Source organism: Perissodus microlepis, chromosome 19 (genome assembly GCF_051167445.1).
Source record: "Perissodus microlepis isolate ML-2025 ecotype Zambia chromosome 19, ASM5116744v1, whole genome shotgun sequence".
NCBI classification, from domain to species: Eukaryota; Metazoa; Chordata; class Actinopteri; order Cichliformes; family Cichlidae; genus Perissodus; species Perissodus microlepis.
Genome location: NC_140479.1, coordinates 17,772,813 through 17,790,980, shown reverse-complemented (window position 1 = coordinate 17,790,980; position 18,168 = coordinate 17,772,813). Strand labels below are relative to the sequence as shown.

The window sequence follows — 18,168 nt, the reverse complement described above, 5'->3', positions numbered from 1 at the left end:
TAAAGAGGGCAAGCACAAACAAGAGACTTCACATAATGATTCTTGCATAGACAGACACACCACTCATTGTGTAATATATCATCATGGGAACTAGAAACTGTTAGTCCACATACGTAGAGTTAATATGACTCATCTTAAATTGTGTGTTGTCATCTCTCATAATAACTTTAAATGCATAACAGCAAGTTTTCTGCCTAAAATATGTTTTAAGTATGAAGGAGTTATTTAAGAAGAGGCACAGCATAAAGACAATTTCACTTCACTTTATAAGAAAAAAGCAAAACAGGCTTTGCCAAATTCCACAATAAAGGTACTGAATTAAAACATGTAGAAAAAGACTAATAATTATTTGCTTTTATTGTACATTATCTATAGTGGCTAATAGAAATGAGGCATAAACACAAGTGGTATAACACCATGTTTAAGTGTGACCCTTTGGAGTGCTTCGTATTTACTCACAGTATGGTGATATTTTCGGTACATGGCCATCCTCAGCAGCTTGTTCAAATAGTCTTCTAGCTGTCTCTGTAGGAACACAAACACTATATTTGGACACTGACAAAGCCCATGCATATAAACACTGACATGTGCAAAACAATGTGAAACAGTAGTTTAGAGGATAGATTTGCTGGCAAGGAGTTAAGTGCCATGGCAACAAGTGAGTGCCAGGAGAGCTCCTTGCAATAAAGTTGAAATATCACAAGAATCAATTTCATGGCCCTGAAAACAAGGCCAAAGGGGACAAAGACAGCGCTCCAACATACCTTCCTGCTGGAGACCTGCTCATCTCGCACTAGCTCCTCTCCTCCTCCCCTTGGCAGGGAGGGCATCTCTCTCACTTCACTCTTCCTCACCGTCTTTCTCCTCACTGTGTGGCTGGAAAAACAGAATGTGGGAAATGTAATACTTTATCATTTAAATATAAACAAGTTTAAAGACAGAATATCCTTGGTCCTTAAAGTATAAGATAGAAGAAAGAACAAAGGTCCGGAGCTTTAAAAACACTGTTTAAGTGGCGGATCAGAAATAAAAAATCTGTATATTTCATAGGTGTGTCAGACTTCAGAGAATGCCGAATTTTAAGCCTATTGTTTACTCCAAAAAATAATCTATGATTATAAGAGACTGCACCAAAAACGTGAATGTGAAAAGTTCATAAATTTCAGTTGCACTGAAGGACAGCGTGTCAACAGAAAGGGTTTTATTGCCAAATGTTGAGCAGGTTTACAACATTAGGAAATTGCTGCGGTACAAACATACTGTCATATAACGCTTAAATAGACGTAAAAATAAGAATTAAAAGTGCTAAGTAGATAGATATATTATAGATAGATACTTAGCATTCAAGCTAAAAAAAAAAACATCTCCCTGTTGGCAATAAATTTGTTGTTTTTACATCTGTGCTTATGAGAAGAAAAGTGCTGATTATATCATCTACATAAAGTAAATACAATACTCTCTTGATCTATTAAGTATGACGATTGTGTCTATGCATTTGGGTAAGTATACTTTTGTTACATCATGGACATATATCTCCTATTTAAGGACAAAAAGCTTAAGGTAAAACAAGCACTTAGGTCCATGTGAGACTGCAAATTTATCTTTTACTGTATAGAGTGCGTGCCAACCTGCGTGATGGCAGTGGTATCCTCATGAAGGTTTTGTACGTCCTCAGCTCTCTGTGCAGCTCCATGAAATGCTTCTCCTTCCTCTTAACCACCCACGTAAATTCCCCATGTTTCAGCTCAATCTTAAAAACTGCTGGCAGAGACTACAGAAACATGCACATGCTTAACACCTGTAATCATGGTAATGTCATCAATAACATTAAAAATGTTCAACATTTAATAAAAAAGAAAAACAAGCAATACAATGGAAAATGGAAAAATCTGTGGCATAAGTTAACAGCAAGCGCAACAATCAGGACCATATAGTTTATAGAGAGGTGTGTGCAGTACCTTGTTGACACTCCTTTGGTGTGACGCATTGAAGCGGTCCTGTGCAGTGGTGAACCTCTCCACCTCCAGGATTCGGGCAGTAATGGGTACAGTGGGGAGGTACACTTTTGCATTGGCTTCTTTAAAGCCCACTGTGGCATACACTGCTGAGAATGGGATACGACAGTCCCCTGGGACAGAGACGAGGCGGGTGTTTAGTGTGATCTTTCTGCTTGTACATGTAGGAGTTGCTCAGGCTGTAGGAGCGAGTAGGATGTATCAGTGAAAACTCAGCCTTTGTTCAAGACAGTTGTAGTTCGCGAGTTTGCAGTGTTAGGGCAAATGTTACCGTATATTTTCTGGTAAAGTTTGCAAGACTTCAAAAGTGCAACCATCCACCCTCATGTGCTGGCACCGTTAGATAGTGGTTTGGAACCTCCATGTAGTAAGTTGCTTTTTTGACTAATTGAATTATGTTAATACAATGTGATCCCACTTTGAATTAGTTTGACGGTAATTAAATTAGTAGAGGTCTTGAGAACAGGATTGTTACAGACTTTTGTTTTGCGGGTGTATATTTAAGCTCATATTCTGACAAATTAAGACTAATAACATTTAATAGTGAGGTAACTGACTTGACCACTTGCTTTTGAACTCTGCTACTTTGCTAGGTCTTCCTCCTCTTCAGCTCACTTAAGGGTTATCACAGCTTCTTCTGTCATACCAGTCAGCTCCATATCCTCCTTCACTACAACTATGATTGTTCACTTCAGCAGCTCCATATTCAACATCCATCATCCATTATAGCCACTATCCTTCTACTCCACATCTCAACCCTGCCGCTCTGACTTTCTTCCTTCATGTCACTGTTACACCTGTCTCCTTCTCGTTCACATGCGTTTTGCTTGACTGACTTTATTTCTCTTCTCTCCAGAGCATACTTCCACCTCTCCAGGCTCTCTTCCACCTGCTTGCTACAGATCAAATTATTGTCTGCAAACATCACCTGCCTGACCTGCCTGTCAACCTTTTCATCACCCCTGCAAAGAATCAGAATCGTAGTAATTTATTAAGGAAATTATGAATAATGTAGGAAGAAATGTCTCAGAACTGTCTCCTTGTGTAATCGCACCTCCACCATGAACCCATCTATCACTCATACCGCACATCTGACCTCGGTGTCCCCATACAGATCCTGCATCACCCTCAAATACTTCTCTTCCTCTCCCGACTCCTACAGTATCTGCTATTTGCCACAGTTCTTCTCTTGGCACCCTATCATATATTTTCTGTGGATCCACAAAGACACAGAGCAACTCCTTTGACCCTTCTCTGTACCTCTCCATCAACTCTCCATATAAAATAAATATTGCATATGTAGTGGTCTCTTTGCATGAACCCATAATCCTTGATTGGCATCTCTATTCTTAACCTAGCTTCATCAACTTTATCCCTCTGTAGTTGCCACAGCTCAGCACAGCACCCTTGTTTTTGAAAATCTGTATCAGTGCACTTCTTCTCTGTTCTTCAGGCATCCTCTCACTCTGTGGTAAACAATCTGGCTAAAAAGTCCACTGCCCTCTCTCCTATACCTTTCCATACCTCCATACCTCTTCTCAACACACTCTTCACTCATTAGTAACCTTAATCATCCTAACCTGCTGCACATCCTTTCCAGATCAATCTCTTTGACACAGCCAATCGATACAAACATTTGTGCTTCCTTATTTTTCTTAGTACTTCAAATGCAAGTAATATCAACCATCCTCTGCCACCTCTCTCTCTCTCTGTTGTACTGCCAGTACCTGTGTCTACGTTCTTTATCTCCCTGACCCACTTTTTCTTAGCATACTTTGAACTTTTTCCTGTACTTCCTCATTCCACCACCAAGTCTCCTGGTTTTCTGAGGATACAACAAACACCTTCTTTTGAGTTTCCCTCACCACTTTAGCTAGCACTTCATTCGCTTCCTCTACTTGATTTCCAGAGTCATCCTACAGACTACCATTCTATGCTGCCTAGCTACATTCTGATCTAACACCACCTACCCCACATTTGCTGAGTGTCCATCAGACTATCTGAGCCCACAATTAGTAGGTTATGTCAATATTTTCTTCTTCCTTTTGAGATTCCTTTACAAGAAATTATTGTAATACTGTAAATTTTGAAAGCAACAGGTACATAATAAGTAATTACAATAGGTAAGCACATATATTTCCTCATTTCCATAAACTTACCTATGTTGTTTCCATCATAATCCACATCTTCTCCCTCCCCTATGTCCAGCTCTCGGGTATCCAGGCTTTCCACCAGATCTGCCATCTTGATACCGTCGTGTATGTCTTGAGCCGCTCTGCTGTCAGAATCTACAGAGTTCACCAGGTTGAGGTTACTGGTAGCAGTCTGAGCCTTACTCCTCATGCTTAGCAGGGCACACCTAGAAGAGAGATCAGATGTATGACCATTTCCTGAGAGTATATGTACTCCCACAGAGCAGGACAGTCTTGTGACATTTAATCTTCCAGTGACCTTACTGTGACTTTCCTTTTTATCATATGAATCAGATGTGTTATTTGGCATACACCAGCCTCTTCTAAGCCCTTCATACCTAACCCTTTCCAATGAGCTTTCAGTGAACAACTGAGGGGTCAGAGGTTCCTTTTTCTTAAAGACATGATTTTCACATACTCTTAATATGCTAGAGTTTTTTTTATTGTCTGCCACTTCATTTGTCCTCCACCTGTCCAGTTTCCTAGATTTTTTAAGAACACATCACACATGCAGTGTTATATGACTGACATGGCTAATATCTCTTTGGGAATCACATTATTGCTGCAGAAATACTCTTTTATTCCGGTCTAATTATGACATCCTTTGCATTTTTCATAGATTCAACTAAAATATGGGACCGCATCATGTATTTTTGTGACATACTGGTAGTAAGAAAGTGCCAAACGATACAATTAAAAATATATAAATATAAAGAAATACAAAGAAATGAGAGGCAGACTTCTGCACAATACCATATCTATACTTTTACTGTATGTGCATTCCTACTCACAGCACTATTTGGTCACCTCTAATGACCTTTTTGGAAGAGTCAACATTTGTAATGTTTCTCCATCTGTTTATTATACAACCTGCTGGTCACTACTCCTGGAGACTATAAAAAAATGTAGTTTTTATATTTTAATGAAACATATGCACAACAAATTACCTCATTTTTCAGCAATACAGTAATAAGATTGTGTATTTTGAATGTTTGGTTTTTTTTTTCCAGGAAGGGGTATAGCACTTAAACTACTATTGTTTTTTCTTTAACCTCCTAAGACCCGAACTCTTCCACAGCATGCATTTTTAATTTCTCTTTGATATTTGGGCATATTGGGGCCCGATGAATGTTAAAACAAAGAATTACCAGATTTTTTTTTTTACCTTATTTTTGTTTTTAAGAAAAATAAGAGCCACATATGACGATATTCGTTTAAAATTTTGATAGAAGAGTAGCAGCATAATGTCCTCGTAAGTGTATATCAGGCCCTTGTAGAGCAAAACTGAGTATTTTGGTCTAAATAACCCAAAATGTGATGTCCACATATGTGAACACCAGGTCCTATTAAGGAAATCACTTGTAAAGTTCTGCCTGAATTAGTTCAATGGGACCAATAAGTTAATGTAGAAAAAAACCACCCTTCCACTCCCTAAACCGCTCCTAAAACATGTGTAGTCATGTTGTGGTTTGTGACTTCAGAGACCTTGTGAGTAGAAATCAACTTTGAATCAGACACAATCATCAAATGAAAAAAAATCAGCTGATGCCTTTCATTCTATCAAAATCAGAAAATATGCTCATATTTTTAAATTATTGGTCACTTATTGGTCATATATGATACACTTGCACACTACTCTGCGCAGAAAAAAATCATTTAATTCACTGAGTGGGCTACAAACAAATATTTTCTATAAAATGTTCATTAAATAAAGCGAAACAAAATACACTGAATTATCAAAAGCAGGCAAACCAGATTTTTATGTAAAAATTTGTGGAAATTGATGATTTTTGTGATAAATATACAAAAGCTCAAAATCTGCTGAAGTCAAATGCAGTGCAGTTCAAAAACAGGTAGGTTTTGGTAGACTATAAAAATATAGTATAGAATAGTATTAAAGACTAATAATTAGTTTAGACTAATAATTATGTAGATAGTAGATATTGTGCTCAGGTCTCTCTTTTACTTTCAACTTTACCTCAACACAGAGAGTTCTGACACAGTTTTGTGTACCAAACAATTATTGAGACACCAAAACCTGCTAAACCCGTCACAAACATTATTTCTCACGTTTGCTACACTTTGCTTCACTGTAAATCCAATATTTGCTCTTAAGGTATAAAATATCTTCCTTTATATTTCTAGATAGAAACAAAAGTATTTGGTTGTTTTTAAAAATGATCTTCACTAGAATGTGATACAGTTTGCTCAAGAGCTTTGTAAGAAGGCCTGTTAGTTTCAGACAACAGATGCCATTGCCATAAAAAAGACAAGAAAATGTGTTGACATTTTGATTTTTTTGATTAAGGGCAGGTAAAAAGTCATCATTAATCTGAAAAACATCCAGACAGAAAACCTGATTTGGTTTTACAGAAACAAAGAGACAGCAGTTAAACAACAATGACTGAAAAACAATCAAAATAAAAGTTCAAACAGAAGAAAATAGGACAGAATCTGTTTTGCCTATGGCTTTTCATGATTCAGCAGTGTTGGTAACAACACTCAAAACACACACGCCCAGAGAAACAGAATAACGTCAACTGGTTCTTTAGAGCATGTGAGAAAAAATGAAACCACTTCCTGCATTTCATTAAAAAAAGAAAAGAAAGAAACTGTGTATGCGTCTTTTTAATTTCCCACAATTAACTGCAGTTTAGCATTAGGCTGACACCTATGTGGTCAAGTTTGAAGGAGGAAATGATCTTCTGACTTTCTTCTGACTAGCACCAAATTCTTCCAGAGCAAAAACTACTTAAAATGACACGAGCACGTACGCTAAGAGATAAAGAGTTGACAGTAAACAGTCCCACTCCAGAGAACAAGATCCAACATGCTCGAAGCATCAAAAGAGTCACCAACTGCCTCAAGTGACTGTTTGTCTGCTTGGTTTCCGTTGTCCTTGTGAACTATTTATTCTCTCCATTTATTCATAAAAGTGAATGAATGAGTTTTGATTAGTTTCCTATTTAAAATAAAGCTATTCCTATTAAAAATAATTTATTTGATATTTGGGCTTGATTTGGTTCAGTTTGGTTACTATTATACCTACTTAAATTTTCATTGACTGTCACATTGTCACATCTGCTGTGACAGATGTGTGGAGTGGAGAGAGAGTGTGGACCCAAATGCTGACGCAGAAAGTGATGGACTTAAAGTGAGCCTTTATTACAGCCAAGCAAAATACAAACAAAACCAAAGGAAAGAATGACTAAGCTAAAAAAAAAAAAAAAAACTAAAAACAAGTATAAAGAAACTAAAGACCTGAGAACCTGGAGAAGTGGAACATGGAGAACTGCGGTGAGTGACACACAGACGATCCAGCAACAAAAAGAGGAAGACAAAGGGCTTAAATACACAGAGAGATAATGAAGGAATGAGACACAGGAGGAGAGCACAGCTGGGAGTAATCCCATATCAGTCTCAGAGAAGGCTAAACTGAAAACACTAACATAGGACGTAAGATTGTCAAAGTCAAACCGGAAACAAGAGGCATTCACAAAGACACAGACTTGACACTGAGGCCTGGAGATACGAATGACTGGAGAGACACAGGAGATGCACAAACATAGATGACATTAAACGTGGAACACGGGAAGGCTTAGTAACAGAAACCTAAAGACTAGAAACTAAGGATATAACACACACAGAGAACAATAAGAAGAACCAAACCCATGAATAACACTAACTCAAAGAATACAAATTAATCAAAAAACACAGCACTGGATCACAGACCCAGTATCTTGACACACATAGCCCCAATATTCATTTGAACGCACATTACTATGCAAAGCATGTTAACTGAGTCAGCACTGGCTATAAAAAGCTCACTTTGCACGGCTTCATTCTGCACAAAGCAACAGTGTGGAATGAGAAATAGCCCACCGACATGAATGGTTTTACATCTACAAAGCATCGACTATAGATAAGTGTATAGTGTAAACTGTGCCCACTGTTTCACGATTATTGTAAACACAATAAAATTCCTTGTTAAAAAGTAATTGCTCCCTGTGTTAAATCATGAATTAACCACATTTTTTGGAAAGCTAGGTTCAGTTTCACTAACCACATCCAGCTATGGTTACTGTCAGTCCTGTTGAATTAAGAAATTACTTATATACAACTTGTCTGACCAAATGTAGTATGCTAAAAGATCAACACATCATACCAAAATCTAAAGAAACTCAAGAACATACGAGAGAACATATGAGAAAGACACTGATATCTATCAGACTGCAGGCTTACAAAGCCATTTTAAAGGCTTTGGTACTCCGGCGAACCACAGTAAAAGTCATCACCAACAAATGGACAAAACTATGAACAATAATGAACCTTCCCAGGAAAGGCTGGCCAACCAAAATTATTCCAAGAGTGCATCAATAACTCATCCTGTAGGTCACGAATTGCCATAATTGATTAACCACGAATTCTGCTCTCTATCAGAAAATCCTGAAGGAGAATGTCCGGCCATCGGTTCATGCCCCGAAGCTATAGCATACTTGGGTTATACTGCAGAATAATAGTCCTAAATACACTAGGAAGGAAAAAGAAAATAAAGGTTTTGGAATGGCCAAGTCAAAAACCAGACTTAAATCTGATTAAACAGCACATTCACACTCATAAACCAGTGGGGATAAATTAAAGCATTTCTGTGAAGAAGAGAGGCCAAAATTCCTCAACTGTGAGGTGGAGGAGTCATTGCCAGTCACAAAAATTTATGACCGTACTTCTTGCTACCAGGAATGGCACAACCAGCTATTCAATTTGAGAGACAAACTACATTTACTGGGTTATCTTTGTTTAACATTAAAATTTGTTTCATCACAAAACTTTAAGTGTGGGAAATGTACAAAACAAATGAATCAGGAAGGGGCAAATACCTTTTTCACAGCACTGTATATCTGTTAGAAAGTAGTACTTTTTTATATATATTATATATTTTATGCTGCCTATAGCTGTACATGTGAACTGAAATCCAGGAAGAAAATTGGCGTGCTTGGATTGTTAAAACTGTACACGATTTTTTTCTACTACAGGGAGTGCAGAATTATTAGGCAAATGAGTATTTTGTCCACATCATCCTCTTCATGCATGTTGTCTTACTCCAAGCTGTATAGGCTCGAAAGCCTACTACCAATTAAGCATATTAGGTGATGTGCATCTCTGTAATGAGAAGGGGTGTGGTCTAATGACATCAACACCCTATATCAGGTGTGCATAATTATTAGGCAACTCCCTTTCCTTTGGCAAAATGGGTCAAAAGAAGGACTTGACAGGCTCAGAAAAGTCAAAAATAGTGAGATATCTTGCAGAGGGATGCAGCAGTCTCAAAATTGCAAAGCTTCTGAAGCGTGATCATCGAACAATCAAGCGTTTCATTCAAAATAGTCAACAGGGTCGCAAGAAGCGTGTGGAAAAACCAAGGCGCAAAATAACTGCCCATGAACTGAGAAAAGTCAAGCGTGCAGCTGCCAAGATGCCACTTGCCACCAGTTTGGCCATATTTCAGAGCTGCAACATCACTGGAGTGCCCAAAAGCACAAGGTGTGCAATACTCAGAGACATGGCCAAGGTAAGAAAGGCTGAAAGACGACCACCACTGAACAAGACACACAAGCTGAAACGTCAAGACTGGGCCAAGAAATATCTCAAGACTGATTTTTCTAAGGTTTTATGGACTGATGAAATGAGAGTGAGTCTTGATGGGCCAGATGGATGGGCCCGTGGCTGGATTGGTAAAGGGCAGAGAGCTCCAGTCCGACTCAGACGCCAGCAAGGTGGAGGTGGAGTACTGGTTTGGGCTGGTATCATCAAAGATGAGCTTGTGGGGCCTTTTCGGGTTGAGGATGGAGTCAAGCTCAACTCCCAGTCCTACTGCCAGTTTCTGGAAGACACCTTCTTCAAGCAGTGGTACAGGAAGAAGTCTGCATCCTTCAAGAAAAACATGATTTTCATGCAGGACAATGCTCCATCACACGCGTCCAAGTACTCCACAGCGTGGCTGGCAAGAAAGGGTATAAAAGAAGGAAAACTAATGACATGGCCACCTTGTTCACCTGATCTGAACCCCATTGAGAACCTGTGGTCCATCATCAAATGTGAGATTTACAAGGAGGGAAAACAGTACACCTCTCTGAACAGTGTCTGGGAGGCTGTGGTTGCTGCTGCACGCAATGTTGATGGTGAACAGATCAAAACACTGACAGAATCCATGGATGGCAGGCTTTTGAGTGTCCTTGCAAAGAAAGGTGGCTATATTGGTCGCTGATTTGTTTTTGTTTTGTTTTTGAATGTCAGAAATGTATATTTGTGAATGTGGAGATGTTATATTGGTGTCACTGGTAAAAATAAATAATTGAAATGGGTATATATTTGTTTTTTGTTAAGTTGCCTAATAATTATGCACAGTAATAGTCACCTGCACACACAGATATCCCCCTAAAATAGCTAAAACTAAAAACAAACTAAAAACTACTTCCAAAAACATTCAGCTTTGATATTAATGAGTTTTTTGGGTTCATTGAGAACATGGTTGTTGTTCAATAATAAAATTATTCCTCAAAAATACAACTTGCCTAATAATTCTGCACTCCCTGTATATAGTACAGCCATGACATTTAGCAAGGCCCTGTTTGCAGAAATTTTGTTTGAAGTGTGTGCTCCAGAGGAAGAATTTATGATAGTCTGGTTATTTCCTGCTCTGAGAATGTCCATGACCTCCCAAAAACCTTGACCCACAGAGAGGTTAACAAGAATGTCAAAAAGTGTATGTGTGGACTGAGATGTAAAAAGCACAGTCTGTGTTATCTGTGTCTACAATATGCAACCTGAGAGTTATCTCTCTACTCCATTGTAATAAAAAACTGCCAACTTCCTGCTTCCTGTTCTGTTGTCATGGTGATAGCTTGAGCAGCTAGAGCTGCTTATATATAAATATCAACAGAAGTGCACCCGCCTCTCCCATCGTGTGCTAGCATCCCTCTTAAATGTCAATTAGTGGGAGAGTGTCAGAGAGTCAGAAAAAAAAGAGGAATTACAAGTAAAGTTGCCGCTCATCAATCTTTTCAATGAGACACATGGGAAATTTGATCTCTCACCATGTGACACAAAGTCATTAAATACATATCGCTTTACTTGCCATGCAGGAATCAGCTGTCTTGCATTCTAAAAAGGGCTAAATCCATTACTGGGGGATGTGAAATTTAAAGTAATTTTTAACTAAAGATTTTGTGATATATGTGTATATCCCACATAGCAAAATTGGTATGGCCTGGATCTGTCAGAAGTGCCAACTTGATGCCAGATCCGGGCCAGACTTGTTTTCAATTAGCCTGGGCCACAAAAACCAAACCACAATCGGGCCAGATGTGGCATGCCATCACATAAACAGTGCCATCATTGCGAGACCTGGCCATATCTGGATGACATACCACTTACCATGACACCAGTCAGCCAGCAGTGCCGGCTTGACATCAGATCCAGGCCAGACCCGTCTGCTATGTGGGATTGTCAGCTACAGCTTGCTTGGTCTGTAATACTTCGTTCGTCAGATAAAGTTCTCCAATGAAGAATTTGTCTCACCTTCTGGAAAAGGGCTGCAGAGCATCTGAACCAACATATGGCAAAATTCTTCCCAGTTGTGTCAAATAAATAATTGGACATTTTGGGGGGAAAATACACTTGTTATTAGAGATATGATGCCTCACTCGAGTCAGTCGTAATGATCCACAGAGGTGTTACATGCATGACAGTTTGCCTTTTTATAAGTGCCTCTATCCAACACTACCAACGCCGCCACGTCTAATGACCAATTTCAAGCTGAGACTTGGAGAGGTTACTACTCTAGCTAAAAGGCAGCCAAGACAACGCATGGTTCTGATAATCCAAGCTAAATGGCCAGCGGCAAAAGATTCCTGTTCAATAAGTACCGTAATAGTTAGATTAATAATTTATTAAAATTAATAAATCGATAAGCTACAAACTGAAAGAGTGTTATGAGAAAGTGGTACTAATAGTTAACTATTTAATATCAATACTGTACTACTGATTCATTCACAGAGCAACAATGGTTCATTTTTCTCTACTGTGTGCACACGTTGCATTTACAATCCCTAATTTGGTCCCATAAAGTTTGCTCAAATATACAAATCTATGACTTACTTCTCTCTGTGGTTTTATAACAAGCAAAAATTAGATATTTATGAGCGTTTTTGCACCAGAGCCTCTAGCAGCCCTGTTCCTGTAACAGTGCAACAACCCACGAGAGACACATGGGAAAGAAGACAAGGTCACAGCGGACGTGTATCTGCAACCAGAAAAAAATATATATATCTGCATCCCATATCAGTTCTGTGGCTGCTGGTGTCCCAAATCAAGTTCAGCCAAGAAGTTGTGTATATGTTGCAGCTAAAAGTTTGGCTCTCTCCTAATATTTTGTGGAAAGACAAATCAACATAGATACTTGCCTTTTACATATAACTACAAATAAGATACTTTCGAGCAAATCGTGTTGAGTGCCCTTTTCAGATTACAGTTTTGAGGTCTATACAGTGCATAAGTTCTTATAAAAGAAACAGAAAGCAGCGAGACCTTATTTTCTAAGGTGTCTCACATCTGGAAACATGATTCTAATTTACACAGCAACGTGCTGTTTTGGGTGGGAGCTCACACTGCAGTGGTTACTTCTGGGAAATGGGTTGTGTTCTCGGCATGAAGCTTAAACCAAATCCTAAATATTTTGAACAGAGCCGTCTGTTCAAATATGCTAAAAGGAAAATATTCTGCTACTTCAGGGCATCCTGTTGGCAAAAGGGACTTAGATATGCAACACAAACATTTTTTAAACCATCAAAGGAGATTTCATGCACCAGTTCTAAAATCTTGTGTTTTCACTTCTCCATTGTATCTCAAAGTCATCACCTTTTAAGGTGTCTAACAGCTTTGAAGAAGCAAGAAGATGCTTTAATAATAGCTCATTAAACTTTAAATCTTCAACAGCAAACGGTACTTGCATTAGTGACTCTTAACTGCACTTTTGTTTACATTATAGGTCAAGCAAAGACAATATAAAGCCATTACACTGTGTTTTCAGGGCAGCCACATACACGGTTCATACCAGAAACTGCTAAACACATCAAAAGACAAAAATACAGTGCAGCACTAAGTGCTGCACTGTATTGTGCTGAGCACTTCTCTCTGACACATTCACTAATTACGCTCAGTACAATCAATGCATCCTGTCTTTTTGCACAAAAAACAAAAATGTCATGCAAAAACATGTTCATCTAATGTCTACCAAATTATAAAAAAAGATTAATATCATCATGATATAATTTTTTGCACATTTTTGTTGTATTTATGAAGATTTCTGAGCAACATGAAATTAAAAATGAATAAAAGTTGCTATTCAACCTTTTGTTTAGACAGATTTCCCGTTTATGGTCTGTGCCATTGCATTGTGGTAGAAAACAGATTATTGTTTTGTAGATTACGATAAAGAAATAAAATAATCAGTATAAAAACATCAGTATATTATCTAGCCTCAAACAGATTGGAGATTGTGGGAAATCACCTCCTCAGGCAGACTAAGATATGAGATATGACACGCTGATTATATGTTTTTGACACAATAACAAACTCTATGACTACGATCATCACTGCTTAATTACAATTTTACTGTAAAAACTTTTCTTAATCACCTCTAAAACAGACTCTGATGTCTGCATATATGTGTTGATAAAAAAAATCATTTTCAGAGCTGCTTCTTGAATCCAAAAGCACTACTTAAAAACACATTTCTACCAGTTGACCTCAGCATATTTGTCCACCTTAAATTGGCATCCAGTACTCCTACTTTTCTCCCTCTATAATAAATCCGCTTGCAATACATGTTTTAAAGTGTCAAATCATTGAAAGGAACACTGGAGGCGGACTGAACATGTCAACCTCAGCAGAGGTGCTGTCACTGATTATCCATTAAGTGTGAGGAAAAATAGGTAGTTTGTGAAATGTACCATCTATCCTGGATTCCTGTGCGATAGCCAGTCTGACATTTATGAAGTGCTGTGGCAAACACAGTGATCGACTGAAACTTTTTTAAACATACAATGCATGCAAACGGCATTTTTGCATTAGAGACTACAAGTCACACGCCATGGTACGTATATAGCAGCGCAACAAAGGTAACATAAATGCAGTTTGGCATTTATAGACTGAGCAGTGCCAAGCTCCTCGTGGCACAGATGGTACAAAGATAGAGAGAAGAAGGGAGGGAGGGAAGCAATGAGAGAGGTCTGTGACACCTCTTTTTCTCTGCCCACACTAAAGCTGCCTATTATCTAATCCTTCACACCATGGATAGGGGGATTGGGATGGTCAGAGCGGCAGAGAAAGCAAGACATACAGTAGATGCCAGAAAAAGAGAGCGAGCAATCGTCATCATTGCCAGAGTGTCGTTCGGCTGATGGTAACACAAGGCATCATTGTACTGAGGGAGTGAGAGAACTGCTCCCTCTCTCTGTTTCAGCCAAGCCTGATTCGGCTCGACCAGTGTGGCCAAGTCCGAGGCTGGAAACTACTAAAGTTTAACTTGCGCCAGACCACTGAAGTGACTCATGATTACAGTGGTAGGAAAAAAGTATAGAGGATCTCTAAGTTCTTGAATTGAAGGGTTGGTGCATGCAAAATATAATTTAGTGCTTTAGAAAGGAAGCACTATGTTCAAAAATAGACACAATATGAATGCAAACATCTTAGGTGCAGATGTGTTGTACTGTATGATGTAGTATGAGTGTCAAATGGCCCAGTGAACGCGGGGAAATGTACACCGTGAAGAACAGCAGCGACAGGTTGGTCTCCTGGTTCATTTCAAATACATTGAAATAGCTCGTCTACAGACTTGCTCCTGAAAAGTCAATGAAAAACTGTGAGAATTTGGAAAAGAATATATTCTATAATGCTTTAATTATACATATAGATATATTTTAAATCATAGTTGGAAAGCCCAAAAGAATATTTGTGGGCTTTTTGATGGTGGCACATTGTCTGGCATTACACAAGCCAGAAGTTCACATCTGGATTTAATTTGTAGTACTAAATCTGAGAACCTTGCTAACAACACTGATCCCCCCTGTCCCTTCTAAGCAGCAAACTGCAATGATGCAAAACTTATTATGCTAGTCTTTTACTTTAAAAGAATGGTGTGTGGTTATAGCAAAGATCATACCCAAGAAATCTTCAGCTCAGTATTTTTCCTACTGTCCAACAAATATTTAATAACAAATACATCACACAGCAAGCGCAGCAAGAAAACACATAGACTTAGGTCGATAAACTTAAACGCATGCATTTAAAGCCTCAGGCAGGAATAACAGTAATAAAGTTTACTGTTTAATTATGCTGGCACCACAACAAAAAGTATTGAGGTCATTGAATGCCAGAGGTCAGTATCCAGTATATCTGTTGCAAAGACAACAGAAGAACTGCAGAGGGGAGGGGGCTGGTTTTCTATGGGCGAACAGCAGGAAAAAAAATATCTACAGTCTTCCCATGACATTCCAGCTGCAGCAACCAGTTTTCCCACAAGGCATGAGAAAGGGGACATCAGGCCAACACACAAACAGACATGCACACACGCACACCCACCTGTGAAGTCTTATGCAACAGGTAAAACATTATTTGTCACAGCATTACACTGGTACAAAGTAAACAACAAAAAGATCAGGAGATTCATCTTCACACCTCACTATAGCACCCACTCTTTACATTTTACACTTTACTTGTGACTAAATCTTAGTACAGCATATATCATTTTGTGACAAGGAACAGAAACAGTCAAATGCACATAAACCACGTATTTGCTCTGCTGCAGCTCAAAAAGAACTAATACAACTTGTTCAGCAGTACTCCAGTATAATCCACTGTACATTTCTTGTCCATGCTTCCAGTGATAACCCAAAACCAAAGAGTGTCACAGACACATATCTCCCAAAGCCCCTGGACGCAAATAGAACAGAGCAGACATAAAAACAAACAGAGAGTCAGAGGGACACATTACCAACCTGCTCTTTCTGTGGACGTGCAGTCCACATGTTGCTTAGTCTGATCCACCTGGCTTTACTCAATGTTGGGCAAAACTAAAGCAACTAAGACGCCTAAGCAGACAAAGAATTGCACAGCAGCAGCAGCGGCGACAGCAGACAGCTCCTTCTAGTCTGCACTAATGAGAGTGTGGCTGGGAAAAAAACTAACAGTGAACTCTCTCCAACTCCTCGGGAAGGGAGGGGTCACACAAACTCTAGGCCAATCACAAAAAGAGACTCTTCCCATAGCCTTTTCTCATTGGATAAAAAATAGTGCAGGACTTGTGCTGAAGTAGGAGGAGTACACTTGGGAAATTCTTTGACACTGACTCTGCCTATTATCTCATCACTTCTCACTTTTACTCATTCTCTGTTATTTGTTTATTTTTCTTGCTTTCCATTATTTATAGCTCATCTCTCTGTGTATCATTGCACACGTCACTTGGGTCTTATACTAAATATTTAAAAATAAGAAGAAGAAAAAAAAAGAAAATTAGTTAGGCATTTGATTTGGCTGTGTCTTCACTTAAACTTGGTGTATAAATACAAATTATACTCCGTATATTTTGCCTTGAAACTAAAAGGAAAGCGATCTCTTCTTCCATCTAGTGGAATAATGGATGTACTGCACCTCTGTGCAGGCCGAGCACAGCCAGTGTTTTATACTGGTGTCAAGCCAGCCTCCAATTCGAGACTTGCAGTCAAGCCAGCCTCCAGTTTGTTTTACGTTCCCTGTGTATTCAAAGTATTACGGGAATGGATGTGGAAACCGGATTTCAAAATAAAAGCCAACTTCGAGTGAATTAACAGATATGTTAAGAACATAATAACAAATAATTTAGGCTTTTTTTTTTTTTTTTTTTTTTTTACAAACTCTAATGTTAGATCTATATGACACAGCCTTGTACCCTAATTGTGCCCTGTCACTATCAAGGCCATCTTATTTTGGATTTCAAAGTAAAAGCCCTGTGAATCTTCATTTTTGAACTACTCTTTCAATGACTTCATAGTGCTCTTAAAAGCAAAATTCGTATTTGCAAATACTATTTCAACTTTATATCAACACTTTCCAACCACAGTCTTTTTCACAGTAATACCATATCAATATCAAGTCGGTCTGATTTTGCCTTTCATAGTAATGGCCCTTTGAAATTGCCGATATTTGACTTAATCTTCTAACGATTCAAAATGCTCTAAAATGAAAAATTCTTGTTTCCACAGGGTAAGTCCACTTTAGATCAACAGTATACAGCCCCACAGTGATACCATATCAATATCAACTCATTCTGATTATGCCTTCTAAAATAAAAGACTTTTCAAATTGTCCATAATTGACCTACCTTTCAGTGATTTCAAAATGCTCTAAAATGGAAAATTCCTGTTTCCACAGGGTAATTCCACTCCAGATCAACAGTATACAGCCCCACAGTGATACCATATCAATATCACGTCATTCTGATTTTGCCTTCAAAAATAAAAGCATTTTCAAACTGCCCATATCTGACTTGCTCCTGGAACAATTTCAAAATGCTCTAAAATGGAAAATTCCTGTTTCCACAGAGTAATTCCACTTTAGATCAACAGTATACAGCCCCACAGTTATACCATATCAATATCAAGTCAGTCTGATTTTGCTTTTCAAAATAAAGGCCTTTTCAAATTGTCCATATATGACTTACTCTTGGAGCGAATTCAAAATGATCTAAAATGGAAAATTCCTGTTTCCACAGGGTAATTCCACTCCAGATCAACAGTATACAGCCCCACAGTGATACCATATCAATATCAAGTCATTCTGATTATGCCTTCTAAAATAAAAGACTTTTCAAATTGTCCATAATTGACCTACCTTTCAGTGATTTCAAAATGCTCTAAAATGGAAAA

At 38.4% G+C, this 18,168-nt stretch overlaps 1 protein-coding gene across 1 annotated transcript in view; it reads right to left on the bottom strand.

Annotated features, from left to right (window-relative positions):
* Window positions 1–16,446, bottom strand: part of pld1a (phospholipase D1a) — a 32,930-nt gene extending 16,484 nt beyond the window's left edge. Inside the window, exons 1-6 of the mRNA XM_084914464.1 lie at window positions 16,264–16,446; window positions 4,175–4,374; window positions 1,959–2,128; window positions 1,629–1,771; window positions 765–876; window positions 460–525 (exon numbers count right to left, since the gene is read on the bottom strand). Of these exons, the coding sequence (XP_084770590.1) occupies window positions 460–525; window positions 765–876; window positions 1,629–1,771; window positions 1,959–2,128; window positions 4,175–4,358 (675 nt within the window). The 5' untranslated portion in view covers window positions 4,359–4,374; window positions 16,264–16,446. The remainder of the gene's footprint in view (window positions 1–459; window positions 526–764; window positions 877–1,628; window positions 1,772–1,958; window positions 2,129–4,174; window positions 4,375–16,263) is intronic.
* Between the last annotated feature and the right edge of the window lie 1,722 nt (window positions 16,447–18,168).